This window comes from Tachyglossus aculeatus, chromosome 8, assembly GCF_015852505.1.
Source record: "Tachyglossus aculeatus isolate mTacAcu1 chromosome 8, mTacAcu1.pri, whole genome shotgun sequence".
NCBI classification, from domain to species: domain Eukaryota; kingdom Metazoa; phylum Chordata; class Mammalia; order Monotremata; family Tachyglossidae; genus Tachyglossus; species Tachyglossus aculeatus.
The window spans coordinates 21,518,832-21,544,001 of record NC_052073.1 but is presented as its reverse complement, the minus strand read 5'-3'; the positions used below and the strand labels follow the sequence as shown (position 1 = coordinate 21,544,001).

Sequence of the window (25,170 nt, the reverse complement as noted above, 5' to 3'; positions counted from 1 at the left end):
GATTCATTTTAACCTCCACCCTCACATAAATCTAAATCTATAAGATGGTTCTTGTATTGTCAGTTTCTTCTGAACTCAGATCCAGGACTAACTTCTCAGGCAGGACCTGGGGCCCATTATAATTCAGAATTTCCACCCTGGCCCCTAGCCCTACACCCACACCTCTGGGCACTAAACAAAACCCAGGCCAACTGAAACCTATTTGGTGGAGGTTGACTGGAAAGTCAAATATCCAGAATTCTGGCTCATTCAGCTACTTTTTAAAGTTTGGACAGTTGAATCAAATATAGGGCATGCCAGTCTCAGATAGCCCAACTCAAGAGGATTTGCTTGTCCAAACCTTTGGCTATGTGAGCTACACTAGTTCTCAGTTAGCTGCCCTCAGTTTTCCTATAACACAGGGAATATGTTCCTGACAAATCCTCTATTAAGAAAAACTCACTTATAAGACAAACCTTGGCCAGGACCAACCAAAAAGGTTTTTTTTTTTTATATCACCATCGTTTTTTATCCTGAATGATGTATTCCCTCATTCCATAACAGCATTCTAGACAAAATAGATACTAAAAGTATGCATCGTGAGAGAAAGTGAGTTGGCATTCAATAGTAAGTTACATTTTTCCCTGGTACAGTGATAATAGGTAATTGTTCTGATTGATGAATCATCTAGATTCTTCTAGAGTGAGCCTTGTAAGCTCAGTTCCTCCTACAAACCATCAGCAAGAGAGCATGCATGTGTGCAGCTTGTGATGTAATGGGAATCTGGGGAATCTTAGCCAGATAATAATAATGATGATAATTGTAGTATATGTTAAATACTTACTATGGGCCAGGCACTGTACTAGTGCTGGGGTTGATAGAACATAAGCAAACCAAACACAATTCCTGCCTTACATGGGGCGCACAGTATAAGGATTAGAGAAAACAAGTATTTTAATCCAAATCCAAATGTCCATTTGTCCAAATGCCCGTCCATCCATCTGTCCGTCCATCTCACTTCGCCTGTTCAAAGCCCTACTGAAGGCTCACCTCCTCCAGGAGGCCTTCCCAAATTGAGCCCCCCTTTTCCTCAGCTCCCCATCCCCTCCCCATCACCCCAACTCGCTCCCTTTGCTTTACACCCTTCCCCCCCAACAGCACTTGTGTATATATGTCCATATCTATAATTCTATTTATTTATATTAATACCTGTTTTACTTGTTCTGATGTGAATATATATCTCTAATTCTATTTATATTAATGCTACTGATGCCTGTTTACTTGTTTTGATGTCTGTCTCCCCACTTCTAGACCGTGAGCCTGTTGTGGGCAGGGATTGTCTCTGTCATTGAATTGTACTTTCCAGGTGCTTAGTACAGTGCTCTGCACACAGTAAGGGCTCAATAAATATGATAGAATGAATGAATCAATGAATGAATGTTAAAATTAGAAAGGTGGAAGAAATGATTAATTGTGGCATTTGTTAAGCACTTCCTATTTAAGTTGGTTTAGACACTGGATAATCAGATTGGACCCAGTCCCTGTCCCACATGGGGCTCAAAATCTAAACAGGAAAGGGAACAGATATTTATTCTCCATTTTACAGATGAGAAAACTTCAGGCACAGAAAAGTTAAGTGCCTGGCCCAAGGTCATACAGCAGGTTGGGCAAGTGGTGGAACCGGGTTAGAATCCAGGCCTCTTGATTCCCAGGCTAGTCATCTTTCCAGTAGCCCACTCTGCTCCTCAACTAGGATGTTCTTAATTGTTCAGCATTTCTGCAAACAAAATCTCTCCTGCTTATTCTTTGCAGCAGTTCTGGCCTAGTTTATCAGTATTTTTGACATGCTGTTGAGCTTGCCATGAGTTTATGAACTTTTGTTTCAGAGTAAAATCACTCAGGATGCCTGACTACTTAACAGCTCACCAAAAATCAGATTTGGGACTGGCTCTGAGTATGTCTCAGCTGATGGGGCTGTTCTCCCTTTGGTTCCTGCTCCAACTTTTTCCTTCTCCCTTCTCCATAGTTTGTCTGGTTGTCCCATTGCCGCTGCTGAAAAACTAGCCAAATCTCATGAGAAACAACAGCCACAGCCCAGCGATCCACCCAAGAGCAGCTCAAATTCTGACCGGATACTCAGGTAAGTTCACTGAGAATAATAATAGTGATGGTATTTTTAAGTGCTTACTATGTACCAAGCACTGCTCTAAGCACTGGGGTTGTCCCGTGGAGCTCACAGTCTTAATCCCCATTTTACAGATGAGGTAACTGAGGCACAGAGATGTTAAGTGATTTGCCCAAAGTCATACAGCTGACAAGTAGCAGAGCTGGGATTAGAACCCATGACCTCTGACTCCCAAATCTGCGCTCTTTCCACTGAGAGGGGGCAGAAATGGCTCAGGGAAGAGCATCATCTTCAAATATTGTGACTTTAGAGTTGTCTATACTTACCTTGTGATCGATCCATCTGTATGTTGCTGGCAAACAATGCCAGTCTACGCTGTTGCCTGTTAGTACAACCATAGGTCTCTCGGAGGTGGGTAGAGACTTAATTGATGATCCCAGGGAGAGTAGACAGGACAATGAATTGCTTCTGTAGCATCAATTAATGCTGAGGCCATGGGCCAAAAGGTTTCATCAGTGCAGCAAAAGGCATTCATGCTGATTACACCACAATGCAAACTGCCTGAGAATTATTGCTAGTACATTGGCGTGGCAAGAGGGATCTCTTTTCCTTCCCTTTCGTTAAAGACAGCCAAGAAATCATTTCACTGCCATTTCCCTTCTTCCACCCTGAATTTGCATCTGATGTGTTGAGGTCTGGCCAGTTGGAAATGATTTTAGAAGTTCATTAGGTGGTTGGGGATTTGCTTTTCTCGTTCCTGTGGGGACCGGGATCTTTCTGCAGAGGGGCAGGGCTACAACTAACAACCGGAGCCAAATAGCATAGGAGAGCCTTGGTCCCATAAAAGAGAAGCCAGAATGTCAGTCATTTCAAGAGAGAAATGGTAGGTGGTCCTCAGAACTTCAGTCTGTTTTAATTCATCTCATCCCCTAGTCAGCTCTACTGAAGAACTTGCAGTAAATCCAGCCCAGAGAAAGAACATTTATTAGTGGCTTGTGGATACTTGCCCATTGCCACCTCTGCCCAATTTTCTAACCCTGGTGAGGTCCAGCTTTTGTTTTTAGGGAGCAGATTCACAGTGTTATTACAAAAAGTTTTCAGGGTATAGACATTATTGAAAGTAAATTCCTAAGGAAGATCTTTTAATGGATGAGTGATTCATTCTAATAAATCTCGCTTGTTCTTTGACAAACCCCACCCCACACCCCAACCCAATATTGGCAGCTACGATGATGTCTTGCTTGGGGTAGAATCAACTCGAAGTTCAATTTGGATGAGCCCCTACCAAGAAGGTTCTGGATTCCTTTGTGCCACAAGTTCTTTTTAATGTGGACACTTGGTGCTACAATGGAAACATCGTGGCAGATGTCTCCAAATGGTGTAAACTGTTAGCATGGTAGAACTTTCTGTCCAGCAAAGCATTGCAGGGAGTCTCCTTCTGAGTTCATTTTGAGGGGAAACTAGGAATTGAAAAGGTTTCCTATTTAAGAATTCACCTAGTTTGAAGATATGGCCCTAACATTCTATTTCTGTAGTAAAGAGCAAGAAGAGTTCCATCAAAATGCTAGCTGGGGCTCTGGACCCCATAACTCTTCAAAGATTTGAGGAAGCGCAAGACCTCTAAAATCAGGATTAAGGAAACACCCATCAGAAATTGCGTCTTTGTTGGTTTAGAAGTATCTGACACCTGCAAATCCTCCCTCATTATCAGAAATTATATGGGTCCTAGGTGGGCCTTAATCAGTTTGAACAAGCATCCCCTAGTCCAAAGTTCACCCTCACCCAGAGTATATGTGCACGCTTCTAGCTCTGGAGTTGCCCTCACCCCTCCCAGAACTTTGAGTACTTCTTTTAAACTGGCCTTCAGGGAGGAAGAGTTTGTGAGTCCAAACTGGAAGTCTCTCTACTGCCTAGTTGGGATAATGGTAATAATCATAATGATAATAATAACATTTGCTAAGTGTGAATTATGTACCAAGCACTGTACTAAGTGCTGGAGTAGACTGTAAACTCCATATGGGCCCATAACCCATGTACTAACTCTGCTGTGCTTTACTTCACCAAGTGCTCAGTATAGTGCTCTACACACTGTAAGCACTCAATAAATTCCATTGATTAGATTTAAGATCATCAGGTCATATACAGTACCTGTCCCATGGAACTCAGTCTAAGTAGGAGGGAAACTAGGTTTTGACATCCCATTTTATAGATAAGGAAACTGAGGCCCAGAGGAGTTAAGGGACTTGCCCAAGGTCACACAGCCAACAAGTGGCAGAGCTGGGATTAGAACCCTGGTGCCCTGATTCCCAGGCCTGCTGTCTTTCCACTAGGCCTCTGCTGCTCTTCCTATGGTGAGTCAGGGTACCTATCTATTTTTCCCACCAGTAACCAAGAAGGCTATTGATTATTAATCTTTATATATGTAAATATACATATATAGAGATTGGTTATATTATATATTATATAGATTGGTTATTAATCTTTATCTATGTGTATATATATATTATATATATATTATATATATATATACTACAATGTATACATACAATATATGTATACTACAATGGAAGCTCCCTTTTATTACAGCACTAAATCTGTAAAAAGTTTAAAACCAAGCAGGCTTGGTTATTAAAGCAAAATGCAAGTCACTTCTCTAAGCATGATGGACTTGCAAAATTTTGTTAGTCACAGATTCTTCTTCCCCTTGCCTTCATTCATTCATTCAATCGTATTTATTGAGTGCTTACTATGTGCAGAGCACTATACTAAGCCTTCAAGAGGCTTACCGCCACCCAGGGGGAACTTCATGTGCCAAGCCATTGATCTCTGTGTTATTGTCCATCTTACAGGCCTATGTGCTTCGTGAAGCAGCTGGAGATTCCTCAGTATGGGAGCTACAGGCCCAACATGGTCCCAGCCACACCAAGGGCCAACCTGGCCAAGGAGCTGGAGAAGTACTCCAAGGTCACCTTCGATTATGCAAGTTTTGATGCTCAGGTTTTTGGCAAACGCATGCTTGCCCCAAAGATTCAGACTAGCGAAACCTCACCTAAAGCCTTTAAATGTAAGTTGGGGAGAGAGTGGGATCATTCTCAATAATTCCTTCTCATTTCTCTTCAAGTTGTCATGGGATGATGGGTCTCAAGAGTGTTGGCTTGGTTGGGGCTGGGTGAGATGGGGAGAAGCCAAAGCCTCTATCTCCAGATTGCCTATTTGGCTCCAGCTATGAGAAGAAATCTTTCTGTCTCTGGGATAAATGAATCTGTTCCATTTCCTTGTTAGACTGATGTCTACTGAAGAACCCATTAGGTCCCATAGGGCCCGTGGTTCAAATTGCTAATCTCCATATCGGCCCAGCCATTTGGTTGAGCTGACAAGAGCACTGGAGTAAGATGCAGGGATAAAATGAAATCACCCCGTACACCTTCAGATTATGGACATGCAGGTAGAAGGATTATGCTGTGCCGGCAGATTGAATTTCAGAAATTCTGGTTGAACCCAACTGTGGACCAGCATGGTGGGCTGGGGGGGATGGAGGGAGTGAGTTTTCCATGTAGTTCCAACCTTCTAGTTCATTAGCAGGGGGTAAGCTTATGCTGCCTCCATTTTTCAAAGCATCATCAAAATCATACATATATAAAGATTTAGGAAAATGGTTCGCTGAAGACGGTGGCCCCAAGAGGGCTTTCTCTTCCTGGCTAATCCCACTTTCAGAGTCCTGTTTAATCCTGATGCAGCTGCTCTCTAAAAAAGTGCTCATGCTTGAAAGCATCCCGGTTGGTACACTACAATGGAAGCTCCCTTTTATTACAGCACTAAATCTGTAAAAGATCAGACAATGAAATTGGATGGAGGCCAGAGAACGCAACTGCCACTGTCATCCTGGGTTAGCGCTGATGGAAAAGTAATTTGTTTCCCTGCACAAGCGATTCTCTTGCTGAATAGATTGTGTTATTTGCAATATTAGCAAAGAATTTTCAGGGTAATTGTACTGACAAAAATAATTCCCTCAAACCCAGTAGGATAATCCCTTCTATCTTTTCTCGTCACTTATTTTACTAATTTGCTGATTGCAAGTCCATTAGCACTGGAAATACTTATGAAATGGAAAAGCATCATTGAGGGTACAGTGTGAAATTGAAATTGGCATCTCACTCCCGTGCATATTGTCAGGTTTTGCTCATGGACCCTCTGATCCTCACAAACATGGATTAGGCTGGACAGAAATGTATAGGAATAAGCGGGTGGGGGGTGGGGGGGCTCTGACATGTTAATTACAAATACCAAATTAATATGAGGGTGGCTGGCTGGGAGGAAATCCCTCCCATTCATTGAGAGAACTTATTTTCAAGGAAGCATCTCCTCTGGGGTGTTAGCTTCTAGGCAAACACACACTTAATTCCCATTAAAATAATAAGGGGGCCCTAATCAAGGGAGAAAAAAGGGAATTCTAGATGTGGTGAGTTTTTAGACACTTAGACTTATTTCTTAATTTCAACATAGGATATAATTACAAAGAAATAGTCCATCTCTTCTATTTGAAAGCAATTTCATGCCTACAGTGTCATTACCACAAAAATATAACAATTTAATTTTTACATTGTTCATACAGCACACTTTTAAAGCAATAATGATGCAAATGCATCATGGCACTGACTATCACTTAATGTAACAGCAACAAAAAAATTGAATAGAATAAAACCCTCTTGAGAAACTTTTGCTTTAAATGTACCTGTATGATACAGTCTAATTTCCAGGTTCTGTCTGTTTGTTCCAGATTTTCCTACAGATGGCTAGAAGGGTTCCCCTATTCAAATACTTCTTAGTAGGTGGCCTCTTAAGCATGGCCTCACAAGGATTTTTCTATAGTGTCCAACATACCATGTTCTTCATCATTCTCCATGAAGGATTTAAAGGTGACTGACTCAAACATTCTGGGATCAGGGCAATGAGAACAGTTTGTTTAGCAGAATGCTTAGAGACACTTTGCTTTCAAGAGAGCTGAGTCAACTCTCAAACATGCTCCACCAGAACAGCTTCTGGTCCAGTATGTTTAACCATCTCACCAAATAAGCAAACTATCCCAACCCAAAGTCAGGTGCTTCTGATTTATATGCCACTGTTTCTGATTATTAAGTTGTATATCAGCCCGGTGTTGTTCCCTTTTTGCAGCCAAACCTTTTCCAAAGGCCTCTTCCCCCAGGCACAGCCCCTCCAGTAGTTATGTGAAGAGCACTTCATCTTCTTCTGCAGGCTTCGACTACTCCCATGATGCCGAGGCTGCTCACATGGCTGCCACCGCCATCTTAAATCTCTCCACCCGCTGCTGGGAAATGCCTGAAAATCTCAGTACTAAGCAGCAGGATCTACCAAGTAAGGTAAGTCTAGGGCTGGAAAGACAGAAAAAGTTGAAGAACATGCCTTTGTGAACAAAGAGTTCCTTCCTTGTAGGTTGTTCTTACTGAGCTCATGCACTATACTCTGAGCTCTTGAATTAAGAAACTAAGACTTGACAAACATGCAAGCATGGTATACTGATTTTAAAACAGTTCACTTTCAGTTCTTCAGAGGTTGAATGATTTGGTCTTCCTCCCTTCTATCATCTGTCTCCTAGGCGTTTCCCTGCCCCTCAAAGCCTCTTCACCTGAAGGAAGGAGAGGAGAATAAAAAGAGAAAGAGCGGAAGTAAGGCAGTTCAGCACATACTTTGCAGCTCTGCATAGGGTTAGAGAACAGAGTAAAATGAAACTTTTGCATTCTCTGCAGATGTCATTTGACTGAGTGATCCCTCTCCCTGTGGCTACCATGGCTACTTAAGAGTTGCTTGTATCTAGACAGTGGAATGAACTTCCACATTTAGCTCAGGTTGTCCAAGAAGATGTGACTGGAAATATCGATTGACTCTGACAAATTCTAGAAATCAACTTTCAGTACAAAGAAGCCTCAGGTTTCCAAGACTGTCCAGGGGAAACTGTGACCCAAGCTTTGTATTCATGGGATAGGAGACGGTTGTGATAACTGGGCTAAAAATGTGCCATTTAGTGTCATCTACTAAATGACCACCAAAGTGTCCTGAACAACTTGGTATGGGTCCCCAGAGTGAGCTCTTCATCCTTCACGGTGCGGGTCAACCTTAACAATGTATTTCACTGAAGGTTTTCCCATATTGAGGATTTATTCTTTGTTGACTTCCATTGTCTTTTGGAAGATATTTGGCTAGGCTGGGCCCAAGCAAACAAGTCCCCCCATGGGATGCAGTATCTGACTGAAAATGATGCATTTGGTTCAGTTGAAAATTCTAATTGGAGCACTCAGAAGTCCACCAATGACTCTCTGGAAAGTTTCTCCATCTTTAGACCTTTGGTGATATTGCCAACAGTGCTTGTCCCCAGAGGACATTATTCTGTAGTGGCTTCATCTGCATTAGGCAGCTTCTTACGTATACCTTGCAAGACCCCTTTGGGAAATGGAGTGGAATGCTAATGAAACATTTCATCTCTGAAATTTTAGTCCATGGACATTGAGGTGGATGAGAATGGGACTCTGGACTTGAGCATGAACAAGCACCGCAAACGGGAAAATACCTTTCCCAGCAGCAGCAGCTGCAGCAGCAGTCCCAGTGTAAAGTCCCCCGATGTGTCCCAACGCCAAAACAGCACCAGTGCCACTAGCAGCACCATGACCTCACCGCAGTCCAGCCAGACCTCACGTCAGGATGAATGGGATGGCCCTATTGACTATACCAAACCAAACCGTCAGCGAGAGGAAGAGCCAGAAGAGGTGGGTAGCTGCCAGACGTCTGGGTAAAGTCACGTTTCATTGGAACCTGGGGATGGGGAAGGAGGAGCTGAGATAGAAATTGGTTCTGCCTTCCCAAGAGATCAAAGAAGCTGATATTACTCAGATTCAGATTTTATTTCTTCTGACTTTCTGAAAAGAATGTTGGCAGGTAGATATATTTCTCAGGATGCTCTGGGAAGATTTGAGGTCTGTGTCAATGCCAGGAAATATGTGCCTCCCAGACTTGCTATGAAGAGCCTGGAAAAAGTCATGAAATGTGCTGATGTAGCACTTGCCACAAAAATACAAATTGACAATTCTGTGGTGTTTCCAGTGACAATGTATGGATCCGAAAGCTGGACAGTGAAGAAACAGGATAGAAAGAGCACCTATTCTTTTGAAATGTGGTGCTGGACAAGGCTTTTGCGAATACCATAGATTGTCAGAAAAACAAACAAATGGATTTTGGAGCAAATTAAGCCAAAGTGGTCATTGGAAGGCCAAATGACTGCACTTAGATTAGCACATTTTGGAAACATAATCAGGAGGATTAATTATCTGGAGAAGACACTAATGCTAGGAAAAGTCCAGGGAAAAAGGTAGAAGAGGCGAACCAGTAGCTAGATGGATAGAGACCATAATAACCATAAAGGAAGAACCATTAGAAAGGTGACAGGTTATGGCAGAAGACAGAACGTTCTGGAGAAAATATATCCACAGAGTCACTATGAATCGGAAATGACTTGACAGAACTTGATAACAATAATAATAATAATAATACTAGGCTGAACATCCAACCTGGTTTTAGGTTATGGCCCTTCGGTCTCTGGGTAGTCTCAAAGGTTCCCCTTCATAAAGAGGCCCCAGGCTTTGAGTTTGCTCCATAAGTAATTCTTACTCTATGGAACATCTCTACTGAGCATATACATACACGGGCTCAGGATGGGTAAGAATAAATTTGTATTTTTGAAGGTGGCTGTTTATTAGAACTCAAGGTGATGGGAATTAATCAGAAAAGGCTTACTGGAGGAGGTGGAGTTTTAGGAAAACTTGGAAGGTGAGACGAACTGGGGTTTGAAAGACTTTGGCAGGGGAGGTTGGGAGTTTGAACCCCAGGGATAGCAGGAGAAGGAGAACAGTATTAGTCCAGAGAGAGTCTAATAAACATCAAGGTCCAAAGTGGGGTGATAAAACAGGTTCTCAGGTCAGATACTTTTTTTCATCTTGAAACTATGCCCTGTTGTTTTTATGTAATTCCTCATTACCTCTATCCATTAAAGAAATTGAAATCCACCAGAAATTCTGCATTTCTTAGCCAATAGGAGAATAAATGGAACAATTGTATTCCTCCAAGGACTTAGGACAGTGCTCTGCACACAGTAAGCACTCAATAAATATGATTGAATGAATAAATGAACAATTGGGAAGTGCCCTGATCAGTCTAAACCAGCTCTGTGGACCTGGTTTTTCTGCTTTTTTAGGGTTTCTGCTTCTGGGCCTGGAACCTGGACAGGTGCCAGTGTCTGAGACCCCAGCTGTTTCAGTAAAACTCTCCCTGCTGCTTTTTTTCAGTCAGAGCCAGCAGCACATTCTTTTGCTTCCTCTGAAGCAGACGACCAGGAAGCATCAGAGGAGAACTTTGAAGAGCGGAAGTATCCGGGAGAAGTTACCTTAACCAACTTCAAGCTAAAGTTTCTCTCAAAGGATATCAAAAAGGAGCTACTGACGTAAGTCCCCTCTCCTCGCCGATGGGTGCCAAAGGAAGAAATTACCCAAGTTTGGGAAAGAAAAATCCCATCATTTCAAGAGAACCAAAGACCTGGTTTTGTTTCTGCCTGCAATGATAGTATTCAACCCCTGATGCAGAGTGAGAGATCTGGCACTCTGACAATTTCCAACTCCAAAGTACCACCCTCCAAGAATCCCTTCTGGAACTACTTTCCTTACTTATTCTGTTCATATTACTCCAGAAGCCTTTGCTGTGGCAGAGGAAAATATCTGTACCATTGGCATAAGGGGAGGGCATAATTTCTTGGTCAAGCGGCTGGGGGAGAAAACTAGAGAGCTGGTAATTTTTCTGACTATCTAAAGCCAGACCAATTTTAGAGTGCAGCATGGCCTAGTGGACAAAACTCGGGCTTGGAAGTCAGAGGACCTGGGTTCAAATCCTGGCTCCACCATTTGTCTACTTTGTAACCTGGGGCAGTCACTTAACTTCTCTGTGCCTCAGTTTCCTCAGCTGCAAAATGGGAATTCAGTACCTGTTCTCCTTCCTAGTTAGACTGTGAGTCCCATGTGGGATAGGGACTCCAACTGACTTGATTCATTTGTATCTTCCCCTGTATTTAGAACAGTGCTTGACAAGTAGTAAAAACTTAGCAAATACCATGAAAAAAAGGAGTGGAATAGGATTTCTCAATACAAGTAAGTAATACAAGTAAGACTGTGTGGTGGCTATTATAAAGTCGGATAACTCATTTGAACTATTGGAGACCCACCACTGCAGATTTGAAAAAATAGTACTTGCTAAGCACTTAGTGTAATGCACTATTCTAAATGCTGGAGTAGAGGTAAGTTAATCAGGATGGACAGAGTCCCTGTCCTACTTGGGTCTCACAGTCTAAGTAAGATGGAGAAAAGAATCCCAATTTTACAGATGAGGCAAGTGAGGCACAGAGAAGTGAAATGACTTGTCCAAGCAACTGAAGCACAAAGAAGGTAAGTGACTTGTCCAAAGTCACACAGCAGGCAATTGGTGAAGCCAGGATCAGAACCCACACCCTCTGCTTTCCAGGCTCTTGCTCCTTCCATTAAGCCATGTTGCTCTTCAAGGTCCAGAGCATGGAGTAGCAGTTTGGGCCCAGTATAAATCAGGATGCCAGGAGAAGGGAAGGTGGATAGCATTTTTTAAAAGAACCAGTATATATAGAAAGTTTTGCTTTGTAGACTGACTCTTGAGGGGATTGGTTGCCTTGAGCCCTCTGAGTGAACCAACTGGAAGAGAAAAAAATGATGCACTTTTTCCTTCACTCAGGGTTGAACGAGTACAATCGTTTCTTCCATTCCTTGTATCTTCACTTTGGTTTTAAGATAGAATGCTGCTGGGGAACTAGGGAACATTCTTCCAACAACACACATCTCTTGATAGGATATGTGATGTCATTATGAAACAGCCAGGGGTATTGGACAAGGTGTGCATTCTGGAGTATTGGACAAGCGCATTCTATAACACATGTTTTCCTTAATGCCGAGTTCTTCAAGAATAATAATAATGATGGTATTTGTTAGATGCTCACTGTGTGCAAAGCACTGTTCTAAGTGCTGGGGGAGAATACAAGATGATCAGGTTGCCTCACGTGGGGCTCACAGTCTTAATCCCCATTTTCCAGATAAGGTAACTGAGGCCCAGAGAAGTTAAGTGACTTGCCCAAGGTCACACAGCTGACAAGAGGTGGAGACGGGATTAGAACCCATGACCTCTGACTCCCAAGCCCGTGCTCTTTCCACTGAGCCACGCTGCTTCTTCAAGAAAATAACCCCCAGGTTACAGGAGACCTGGGTGTACCAGCCTGGGGCACAAGAGCTGGGTTTGAAACTTAAATTTCAGGATGTGGCTTTTGGTACTGGGAGCAGAGTTAGGATCTGATTTTGTGGTATCTGTTAAGTGCTTCCTACGTGCCGTTCTCTGCAGTAAGCACTAGGTAGATATGCTATGATCAGATCTGACATAGTCCCTGTCCCAAACGAGTTTCAAAGTCTAAGGGAGAGGTCAAATGGGGAACAGTGTTCCATTTACAGGTGAGGAAATTCACTCAGAAAAATTAAACGACTTGCCCACGGTACACTCAGTAGGCAAGTGGTGGAGCTAAGTATCCTGAGTTTAGTTCTGTGCTCCTTGCACTAGACCACCCTGTTTCTCAACAGTATCCAGCAAAAAAGTGCCACCCACCAATCAATCATATTTATTGAGCATTTACTGTATGCAGAGAACTCTACTAAGCACTTGGAAGAGTATAGTATAACAGAGCTGAAAGACACCTAAGGAGCTTACAGTCTACAGGGATTAAGGATATATGAATAAGTGCTGTAGGCCAAGAGTGGGGTGAATAAAGGGTGTGAATCCAAGTGCAAGGGTGATACCAAAGGGAATGAGAGAAGAAGAAGTGAAGGCTTAAGCAGGGAAGGCCTCTTGGAGGAGATGTGCTTTTAATAACCATCTCTCCAATTGCTTCCTTTCTTGTTCTTTTCCATCTGGTCCATGAAGGATCAGGTCCATTGTAGGTCAGCTCTTGTTCTTGCTAGACCAAGCAAAGGAGCAATTCTTAGCCTATAGGAGGTGCAGGAAGAAACTATTTCTTATTCCACCTGCCCGCACACAAACTCAAAAGCACTCAACCAACCTCAATCATGGAAACCAAATCCCTTGCCTTGCTGCTGTGCGCAAGCTTCCTGTGCTAATTCCACCTGGGACCGTGATACTTCTTCAAGTAAGTATAGCAATGGCCTTTTAGAAGTTGCAAGAGAACAGGAGACCAAACAAGGGCAAAATAAATAAAACTCCCTGTGAATGTAGCCTGTGAAATGTGGCTTTAGTTGGGTGACCTGCTCTGAGGATCCTAACCTTGCTGTTCACTGATTCAGTGGGCTTTTTCTGCATTGCACTGCACAGAGGAGCCTGGGGGTAATGTCCACTTCTCGCTGGTCTTGACCCTTTCTGTTTCCTTTACACAGTTGTCCGACCCCTGGCTGTGATGGCAGTGGACACATCACTGGAAACTATGCCTCCCATCGCAGGTTTGTGTCGTTGTTATTTCAGGTTCTGACCCTAAGCCTGTTTTTCCACGTGGATGGTTTGGTGCCTCTTTTCCCTCCCTTTCCCTTCCCTTCCTCATCCCCCCTTTTTTTGCTTACCCAGATATTCCATCTCTTCTCTTTCAGCCTTTCTGGTTGTCCTCTTGCTGACAAGAGCCTCAGAAACCTCATGGCTGCACACTCTGCTGACCTCAAGTATGTTTGCGCTCAACTTGAATCTCCCTTTTCCTATGTTGCACCTTTGCTTTTCCTCTTTCCTCCTTGGTTGAATCAATCAAAATCTGCCCCTTTGGCCTGCAGACTCTGAACCAAACCTCACATTGGCCTGCTCTATCCATGGTGGGGCACCTGGGGACAAACCTTCTGTTTTGAGAAAACTGTCGGCTGGAAAGAAGTGGCTGAGCTGGAGAAGGTTTTGGATTTTATCAAAGGGGCAGATTTTTGCTGGTTTTGATGGTGCTTCTTTTTCTGTTCCCTCCTGTCTCTGAGCTGCTGACTTCCATGACATGTCCCTAATCAGTCCTGGAGGTGGACTGATTGGAAAAAAGCTGCCAGTGAAAGACTCCTCTTACTGGCATTGGAACCCCAATATGAGGCAAAAAATCTGAAAACCTAATACACAAGGACTAAGAGATCTACTTAATTCAATGGGGGATTTGACTCAAAGAGGAGATTGAAGCATAGATATGCCATCCTCATCTGGGAAGAACAGCTCCAGTTGAGGATGGTTCCAATCCATGTGTGTTGGTCCTTACCTGGGCCCTATGGACTCTGTTGACCCCAACTCTCCAAAAAGCCTCTCCTTGAATCAAAACGCATAAAAGGGACATGGGTTATGGCTGGTTTTTTTTTAGACCCGTGGACAGGACAGCCTCTGCATTCTGCTTTCTTGCTCATCGCTGACACTTGAAATTTAGGAAAAGCATTCCTACTATTTATCAGAACCGGTTGATGGATGGCAATTTTTCAGCTTTTGCTAAATTTGAATTGAAAGCCTATGACAAGAAAGAAAAAAGCTTTACTCTTTTCCATTTTCCTTACACTGCCCTGAGCCTTTTCTGAATGAAAGCAAAATTTCCAATTCCACAGAAGCACTGGTTTATATGCTCCCAAACCCTCATCTTTTCTGTACAGGTTATGCCTTCCTTTCCTGCTCTTCCCTCCCCTTACCCGTTTCCTAACAGAGTTCTTTTAACATATGGTGTGTGTGTGGGCGGTATAAGCTCACCTGTTCAAATATAGCTAAGCAAACTAGTCAAAACATATCCAGAGGGTCACCAGGTGCCCAGTGTATATTTAGGTGAGTTCATTAGACTCTCAGAATTGTTATTACACTCTTCAAAATTACATAATTTTCATCTTCTCATTTTGGCTAGGGCTATGACTGGAGACTTGAATATAGCATAGGGACCTTCCAACTTTGAAGGCAGTCAGACTTCGTTAGTGATTTCTTCTTTTGGGCAATAAGGATTGCTGGCAAATTATAGCAATGAGACTTAAAAAAGTTCTACTGGGTTAGAACAGATGATCAAATCCATTTCTTTTGGAATTTATTAGTAATAGCCACCACTCAACTTGCCCATTGTGAGCTAAGGATATGTCTTCCCCTCTTCTTTAGTGGGTGAGGTCAAAACACTTGAACACCCTTTTCTAGAGAGATATAGAAGGGAAAAGAAATCAGCTCCATTAAGCCCATAGTATGGGTTATTTCACAGAGAGTTATTTCACAAAAATGATTCAGTCTGCCGTTCCACTACTTAATAGCAGCAGCTATTTCACAGTTCATCCCTGTGGTCGCCATCCGGGTACATTCTACTAGGTGGACGGATCACTTGCTGTGTAACAATGTGGGAGAAGACGGAATGTAAAATGACTTTGATTGCTTAGGATATTTTCATTCCTTTCAAAGCAGGTAAATGTGGATGACTAACGATGCGTAAGGCTTAAAATGTAAACTAAACCAACTAGACCACAAATCTTATTTTAGATGAAAAGAAGTAAGTGTGCCCTAGTGGAAAGAACATGGGTCCAGGAGTCAGAGGACCTGGGTTCTAATCCTGGTTCTGCCACATGTCTGCTGTGTGACCTTGGGCAAGGCACATGACTTCTCTGTGCCTCAGTTACCTCATTTGTAAAATGTTGATTAAGACTGTGAGCCCCTATGGGACCATAATACAATCTGATTTGCTCGTATGTACCCCAGCACTTAGTACAGTGCCTGGCACATAGTAAGAGGTTAACAAATATCATAAAAAAACTTGTCTTTAAAAAAAGTCGGTTGATGTCTTAATCAATCAATCAATCATATTTATTGAGCGCTTACTGTGTGCACAGCACTGTACTAAGTGCTTGGGAAGTACAAGTTGGCAACATATAGAGACAGTCCCTACCCAACAGTGGGCTCACAGTCTAGAAAAGTTATCCAAGGCCTATGAAATTCCCTTGGGGAGAGCAAAAGGACACTGAAAAGCACATGCCCATCCTTCGGAGAGCTAGTTATGGTATTTCCTAATGGAATTTATTAGGCTCTTATTAAATAATAATAATAATGGTATTTGTTAAGCACTTACTATGTGCAAAGTACTGTTCTAAGCACTGGGGGGATACAGGGTGATCAGGCTATCCCACATGGGGCTCACAGTCTTAATCCCTATTTTACAGATGAGGTAACTGAGGCACAGAGACATTAAGTGGCTTGCCCAAGGTCACACAGCTGACAAGTGGTGAAGCCAGGATTCAAACCCATGACCTCTGACTCCTAAGCCTGTGCTCTTTCCACTGAGCCACGCATTTTGCTAAATGCAGAGGGAAGATACAAGATAGCATGATCAGATGCAGTCCCTGTCCCACCTGTCACTCACAGTCAAGGAGGGGAGAAGAGCAGGTATTTTATTCTCATTAGAAAATGGAATTCCAGGGAGGCTTATTTGCCTTGCCCAAGATCACCCAACAGACAAATGGCAGAGCTGGGATTAAACTCTGAGTCTCCTCATACCCAGTCCCAAGCTCTTTCCACCAGTCTATGCTGCCTCCCCAAGATCTCACAAAGATCCCAGCTTGTGAAGCAAATGATCAGAGAAACTCTCCTTTTAATCAACAGCCCTCTTACCCCTAGCCAATCCACTTTGCAAGTTTCTCATCTCATACTTCTGACTCCTAAAGAAAGGTAACTGGACGAGCAGTTCATGCTGACTGGATTTTTGCTCGGAAGAGGACTGCGGTCTTGTCCTGAGGAAAGTGAGATATTCATTCAATTGCATTTATTGAGCACTTCCTGTGTGCAGAGTGCTGTACTAAGCGCTTATATGAGGTGAATTATTCTAGCAGAGGAGAAAGACAATTCATTTAGGCACTGACAGTCATGGCAACACCCCTTCAGCTGGGAGAAGTATGAATGTAAAAGCCAGAGTGTACAAGTGGAGAGAAACAGATGTGCCTCCAAGTTAATGTTAAAAAGATCTTTCATAGCTCTAAATGGCCTCCTTACACCCTGTTTGCATCATTTCAATGTAAAAAGCTCTTAACACTGACTCTCCTCCCTGTGACTCAACAAGGAGGTTCTGAACGGAGCCTCTGTAAATGAGAATTTCCTGGAAATTGCTGCTCCCCCATCTGACTTTCTGATGTCCAATGATGAATGCCATGAGAAGTGTTCACACCCTGGCCGGGGAAAGACAGGAAGGAGTCTGGGAGCAAATAAGGCCTTAGGCTTACTTATTTCTTCATGCAGCAAGTGTCCTTCTGTTTTCATTTATATTCAACACGTTAAAGAAGAAAATGTCATTTAATGATATTACCAACATTATAGTGAACCCTTTCTGCCACCACAGATAAGGCTTCATCAGCATTTTCATTATAAATTCTATTTTCAGGGGTTAATAACTCAACCATAAACACTTGCTGGAGGCTAGAACTTCCCACCACTGGGTGTCTCTCTCTCTCTCTCTCTCTCTCTCTCTCTCTCTCTCTCTCTCTCTCTCTCTCTCTCTCTCTCTCTCTCTCTCTCTCTCTCTCTCTCTTTCTCTCTCTCTCTCTCTCTCTCTCTCTCTCTCTCTCTCTCTCTCTCTCTCTCTCTCTTTCTCTCTCTCTCTCTCTCTCCCTCTCTCTCTCTCTTTCTCTCTCTCTCTCTCCACCCCCATGCCTCCATCTTGCTCTTTCTCCCCCATCCACCCCTTTCACTTCTCCCATTCAACATGAACATGGATTTGATGATCAGAAGAAAAAAATGCCCAATTTTTATAATGAGGGAAAATAGTGAACTATGGTTATGAATATTTTGAAACTGTGGAAAAAAAGTTTATTTTCAGAAGGATTTTGGCATTTTCTTTGACCACAGACACTGGGTCTTCACTGAAATGAAAATGTGTTTGGGTGATGTTCTACCCACACTAGTAAAGAAGAAAGACTAATGCTTTTTAGCTTTGCCAAAAAAGAATTAACAACAAAAAAACAGCTGTCCACACAGACCAACTATTGTTTCTGCATCTATAGCTTTCTGGGTTGGGGTTAATATTCTATTTTTAAAAGTCCATAAACATCTTTCACTTAGGGGCCACTTGCTTCAATTCAGGAGCAAGAGAATGGTTCAGTGTTATATACTATAAAAAGTTGTCTCTCTCTTACCCAATTTTTATAGTCTCCAACAACCAAAATGTAAAGACTGTGTATCCCAGTACTTCCTAATATAATAGACCAAATTGAGCAGGGCAAGCAGAGGGAGATCAGCCAGCCATTTAATGCATTATCTCTGCAACTCCCGCAAAGTACTCCCAGTTATTCTTTGCCCCTCTCACTCTCAGATTTTCCCAGATTTCCCAGACTCTCAGATTTTCCCCTCTCACTCTCAGAGAGGGAAATATTCCTGGTCCTCCAGGAAACAATGAAAGATCTTCTGGGAGGGAAGAATCATTCCAATTGCCCACATTACAGTTGAGGACATGGTTGGAGGGAAAATGTTGGGGGAACTGTAGCCTAAAAGCATCAGATCTTCACTTTTCTACCTACACCTGATGGGCTGGATAATCTCTCCAGGCCCTTTACAGTCTAAAAAGCTTTTGATTTGAGATTGAGAAAAAGATGTCTTTTCATGAGATTTGTGTATTCTATCTGGTTCTCTTTTTTATGGTATTTAACTCTTCCTGTGTGCCAGGCACCATACTAAGCACTGGGGTAGATATAATCAGGTCAGACACATTCCTTTTCCTACCTAGGACTGACAGTCTTAATCCCCATTTGAGAGGTGTGGTAATTTAGGCACAGAGAAATTAAGCATCTTGCCCAAGGTCATACAACAGACAAATAGCCGAGCTGGGATTAGGACCCAAGTCTCTTAGACTCCCAGGCCTGTGCTCAATTCACTAGGCTAAGGTGCTTTTCGATCCATTTTCATATTAAAAGGACCACCATATCAAAACCCAAGAGCCCAGGTTAAAGTCTTGGAAAATTTGAATTTCATGTTCCATGTAGTTATGAAAATTGAAATGCTCATTACTACTTTGGAGGCTGAATCATGAGAAAGAATCAGCTCTGAAAGGACTTTAATCTACATTCTTCAGAATCATTCACTCATAGCTTATCAAACTGTGATTCCTTCTGGATTGTGTGATGTCCAAGAAGTCTTTAAAGTCTCTTTTTCCTCTTCAGAAATAGGAATCTTCCTTTTACCAAGATTAAATTAACTCCAACATTTAAAGACTGGAGTTTTGTCTCAGGACTCCAGAATGACAAGGTTTAAGTGGCTTCAAACTTGGCCACATTCATGTGCATGGGCGATGGAGTTTCATATAGGTATTGTGGCAGAGAGGCTGCCTCTTTATTGCACTCTGTTTGAAAAACCTACTGTCCTCAGGGCATCTGTTTATGCAAATACATTTTGGAATGGATGATTAATTGCACCTGCAATTAATGACATGTATTTGGAAGCACCTGGAAACAGCATAGTTCAGTTCGCTAACTGAGGGCATAAGCAGCTGCAGGTGCACTATAACCCTTGGATTAAACATTCTGGTGGAGGGGTAAGGGTGGGAGGGGGACCCCAACTGAGTCCTCTCTCCAGATCTCAGTCTGTATGTGCTCAAAAACACTAAGAGGATCTAATGCACTTGATAAAAACAGGAATCTGTTTGCCAAGCTTACATTCAGGGGTTCAGGCTTTGCTTTCAACATTGGATTTCCTCCTCTTCCCAGTGACGAGCAAGCGTTGCAAATAAGCCACAGGTGTGTGGCACAGTAGCAGGTGCAAGCACAAAATGCAATTGGAAGGGGTGTGACAATGTTTCTGGCCATTATGCGTGCAGCCCAAAGAGCACACATCTGTTATTTGGATACTCATTTTCTAATGTGTTTATTGAAAATTTTAGAGAAACAAGTCCACAACAGCCACATCCATCAATTTGTATTTGACAACAGAAATTCATTTCCATAGGGCATAAAAAAGATGTGTTTTTCCTGGGCCCAATTTTTTTAAATGGGTACAATGTTTATTTCTGTTGTCATATGCTCATGCTAATAAACCCTGGATAGAGCATAGCTTTTCTATCTCACACCTGGAGTAGGTAACTGCATGTGTGGATGCAAAGACCTGAGGGGGATTGTGAAAATATAGCTTGTATGAGGCACAGTTCTGACAGGCCCAGACTCCCCCAAATCCTATGCAGCTATCGATCGAATGCATTTGAGGTCATGGGTTCAAATTCTAGGTCTGCCAATTGTCAGCTGGGTGACTTTGGGCAAGTCACTTAACTTCTCTGGGCCTCAGTTACCTCATCTGTAAAATGGGGATTAAGACTGTGCGCCCCTCATGGGACAACCTGATCACCTTGTAACCTCCCCAGCTCTTAGAACAGTGCTTTGCACATAATAAGCACTTAATAAATGATATAGTTATTATTATCATTATTATTATTATTTGAGAACACAAATGCCATGAATCCAGGAGCAAAGTATCCCCTGCCCTACCAGTAACCACCAGTGTGAACCAAGTCTCTGTGCCTTCCCCTCCTAATTATGATAGTAATAGTAACCTGTTCCCAACTTAGTTTAGGGACAGTAATAATAATTGTGGCATTTGTTGAGTGCTTACTCTGCATCCAGACTGTGCCAAACACAGTACAATCACATAGGATACAGTCCCAGACCCAAATAAGGTCCACAATTAAAGAGGTGGGAGAACAATATTTAATCTCCATTTTTCAGATCACTGAGGCACAGAGCAGATAAGGGACTTGCCCAAGGCAGGCAAGTGAAGCATCCAGCTCTCCTGGCTTTCAGTTCTGTGCCCTTTCCATTACCACATTGTTTCTAAGGAATAATATAGCATAAATAAAATAAAGGATGAGATCCTTTTTGAGATCATCGGGAGAGGGAGGCACTGATACTTCAAATAAAAAGAACTTGCCTACCAGGTAATCAAACTAAATCTACCTATAAGATTAAGTTCACTTCACTCTAAAAAAAAAATCATACTGGTTAAACGTTAATCATTTAGTGGTGCTTTGAGGACTCATTCATACATTCAGTTGTATTTACTGAGCACCTGCTATCTGCAAAGCACTGTTTGAGGTGCTTGGAAGCATACAATGGAAGTTGAAGACATGGACTCTGGCCCTCTAGGATCTAAGATTTTGTCCAAAAATGGCACTGAACTTGAGATCTATGTGTGGTAGATAGACTGGAGAAATAAGACTAAATCGAATCTAACCAGAAAACCACCTCCCTTGAGGATGGGAAAACAACAGGAATATGATATGGTATCTACCCAATCACTAAGTTCAGTGCTTGGCACTCAACAAATGCTATTATTATTATTATTGTTAGAAGCTTATGATCAAGGCATCCTTTGCCTTGATGTCTTTCAATCAATGAATGAATTATATTTATTGAGCACTTACTGTGTGCAGAGTTTGGGAGAATACAATGTAGTACAATAGAGCTAGTAGACACTGTCCTTGCCCCTAAGAAGTTTACAATCAAACCAACACAGCAATGGCTGTAGCAGCAAAGCTCCATCATGCTGGAAGAATTACTGGAATCTATGAGATAATTCAGTGAATTGGGGAGGGGTATGAAGGCCCGAGAGGTGTATCACCACCAGATTTCCTCTTTCAAACTTCCTCAGCTTCATGTGTCACTGAGGTTTTGATACAACAGGCCCCTGTTAGGGATGTGTGTCTGCTCATTTTGGAAAAGCCACCAACCCAATTCCAATGTCTAGTGGGAAGTTGAATGGGATCCATTTTAAATGTGTCCACTGGGTTATAATCCCACCTTCCATTGGCTGGCCATGATCCCAGAGCAGCAGCATGGCTTAGTTGGTACAGAGAGCATGGGCTTGGAAGTCAGAAGAACCTGGGCTTTAATCCCATCCCTGCTCCCTAATAACTGTGGTATTTGTTAAGCACTTACTATGTGCCAAGCACTGTTCTAAACCCTGGGGTAGATACAAGGTAATCCCATGTGAGGCTCACAGTCTTAATCCCTATTTTACAGATGAGGTAAGTGAGGCACAGAGAAGTTAAGTCTTGCCCAAGATCACACAGCAGACCAGTGACAGAGCCAGGATTTGAACCCTCATCCTCTGACTCCCAAGCCTGTGCTCTTTCCACTTTCCTGTCTGCTGTGTGACCTCGGGCAAGTCACTTAACTTCTCTGGGCCTCAGTTACCTCATCTGTAAAATGGGGATTAAGAGTGTGAGCCTGCTGTGGGACAGGGGCAGTGCCCAACCTGATTAACTTGTATCTACCCCAGCTCTTAGAACAGTACTTGACACATAGTAAGTGCTCAACAAGTACCATTATTATTACTATTATTAGGTCAGATTTGTTCTTTTCAATAAAAAATTCTGACCACCAATGAAAATCTTTCTAATCCCAATTTGCCATTCTTCCTCAGGTGCCCGACCCCTGGATGTGATGGCTCTGGTCACATAACAGGAAATTATGCATCGCATAGAAGGTGAGGTCTTCATGGAAACACTTTGGTCTGTAGCTTGTGGGATTGTTTCTCCTCATCTAATGGGCAAAGTTATGAAGTTCTGAATAAAACATTAATGTTTCTGACAACCGAAGCCCATTTTCATCTCTTTAATCTGCCTTTTTTGATGTTTTCAGCATCTGATTAGGAGCTCTTTTCAACAAAATAAAAAGATAAAGGGTCAGATTTTAGTTGATGCAATATCCTTGGTAATAATGCTGCCTATTTGTGACTTCTATTATCACTTTAGAACATTAATAGAGAAGATCTAAGCACCCCCTTTTCAACCATTCCATTAAACACTGCAGTTCTTTTACAGACATCTTCTTATCTAGGCACCATTAATTACAATCCGTCTCTCTGCTCGCCCCTCACCCCAAAATATCCTTTTTCACTTCTCAAGATGTGTAGTCTCCAAAGAAGATCAAACATGATCCTAAGCTCAAGGGAAAAATGGCATGAGCCAGAGGCACATAGAAGCTCACTGTAATTCTGGAAATAAGACTGGTGATTTTTTTCTCTTTTTCAACATAGTTTGTCAGGCTGCCCACGTGCCAAGAAAAGCGGAATCAAGATAACTCCCACAAAAGATGACAAAGAAGACCCAGAACTGATGAAGTAAGTCACGTAGTTTTAGAGACATGTAGAGAAGCAGCATGGCAGAGTGGGTAGAGTATGGGCCTGATAGAAGGTCATGGGTTCTAATCCCTGCTCTGCCACTTGTCTGCTGTGTATGACCTTGGGACAATCACTTCAGTTCTCTGGGACTCAGTTACTTCATCTGTAAAATGGGGATTGAGACTGTGAGTTCCATGTGGGACAGGGACTGTGACCAACCCAATTTGCCTATACTCATCCCAGTGCTTAGTACAGTACCTGGCACATAGTAAGCACTTAACAATTATTATTATAATCATAATTATTATTACATACTATATAGGTAGTTTCTTAAACTCTGTCCAAGAATTCAGACCCGGGCCCTGGCATTCATTTTCTTGCCTCTGAAAGTGAGGGACTTCAAGCCTTGTAAGAACATTCAAAGGTTGAGAATCTGTCTTGACCCATTTGAGTCTCCAGAAAGGATGAGACTGAAACCAAGTGTTCATTCTGGTGATCTCTAGGCAGGTGCCCTCCACCTGGAAAGGTGGTTCTTCCAAGAAATATACCTTCAGGTTCTGCCTATATTTTTCAGAGGACTTCTAGGAATGGACAAAGAGCAGAGTCTATAATCAACTGACTAGTGGTGTTTGATAAACACTTACTGTGAGCACCGCACCATCCTAAGTGCTTGGGAAAGTGCAATCCAACAGAGTTGGTAATTGCAATCCCTGCTCACAAAAAAACATATTCTACAAGGGGGAACAGACATTAAAATAGATTAAGGATATGGGAAATAGCAGAGCATTGGAATATTGACGTAATTACAGTGGAGCTGGGATAAGTATCAGTGCTTCAAATGGTACACAGCCAAATGCAGAGTTGACACAGAGGAGAGGTCAGATGGGGAAATAAAGGGCTTAGTCTGGGAAAGCCTCTTGGAGGAGATGTGATATTTGAAAGGGTTTTGAAGGTGGGGAGAGTGGTGGACTCTTGTATATGAATGGTGAGGGGGAGGCCAGGGGGAAGGCCAGGCCAGGCCAGGAGGAGGATATGGGAAAAGAGTTGGTGGTGAGACAGGTGAGATCTGAGCAAGTTTGGACTGGAGAGGAGACAGCACACAGTGAGGAAGCTGATGCAGTGGTCAAAAATGATGAATGCTTGGATCATCATGGTAGCAGTTTGGAGGAAAGGGCAGAGTCTAGATATATTGTGAATGCAGTACCAACAGGATTTTGTGACAGATTGAATGTGTGGGTTGAATGAGATGAGTGGAGGATAATGCCAAAGTAGCAGTCTAGAGAGACAGGGAGGATGAAGGTGCTCTCTCCAGTAATAACAAAATCATGGGGAGGACAGGGTTTGGATGGGGAGATGAGAAGTTTTATTTTGGACATGTTACGTTTGAGGCAGTAGTCTCCAGGCTTTGCCATTTAAAAACAGCCAAATAAGTTTTATGTGCAATAAGTATGCTGCTGCTGCTTGCTTGTCAGAGATGCTTGAAAATTTGGAATCTATAGAACCGAATCATCAGGGAAAATTTGGACTTGATCATCTTGGGAGCGGAGATGTGGTGCCCCATGTAAGCCATAGTGACAAGAGAGGAACAGTAAGAGAGAGATTTTCCATCTGGTGTTTAAACCGTCTTCTCTCCTCCACAAGTGAACATGTCTAAGATACATACTTGTGTTCTGTGAGAGAATGCCCTCCTCATCTCCAGAGAGCAACAAGCAGGCTAGTTCATTTGCAGTATTTACGGGTGGCAGTGTGAGCATTAAAAAGACCGACTCAAAAATAACTTGTCCTCAAAATGGAGACGGTAGAAATGACTCAGGCAGGGAAGAAGGTTACCTTTGAAATGTCTGGCCCTTGGACAGCTGATCGCCTCGAGCCATCTACTCTGAGTC

General features: G+C 42.6%; 1 protein-coding gene across 3 annotated transcripts in view; it reads left to right on the top strand.

The window, feature by feature from the left end:
- MYT1 (myelin transcription factor 1) overlaps positions 1-25,170 on the top strand; it is a 130,220-nt gene that overhangs the window by 85,629 nt on the left and 19,421 nt on the right. For 2 of the 3 annotated variants that reach the window (XM_038750428.1, XM_038750426.1), the window contains exons 10-18: positions 2,006-2,119; positions 4,954-5,168; positions 7,277-7,482; positions 8,614-8,883; positions 10,456-10,610; positions 13,615-13,677; positions 13,822-13,890; positions 22,586-22,648; positions 23,201-23,284. In XM_038750428.1, coding sequence (XP_038606356.1) covers positions 2,006-2,119; positions 4,954-5,168; positions 7,277-7,482; positions 8,614-8,883; positions 10,456-10,610; positions 13,615-13,677; positions 13,822-13,890; positions 22,586-22,648; positions 23,201-23,284 — 1,239 coding nt within the window. The remainder of the gene's footprint in view (positions 1-2,005; positions 2,120-4,953; positions 5,169-7,276; positions 7,483-8,613; positions 8,884-10,455; positions 10,611-13,614; positions 13,678-13,821; positions 13,891-22,585; positions 22,649-23,200; positions 23,285-25,170) is intronic. The other variant, XM_038750427.1, reaches the window with a different exon arrangement.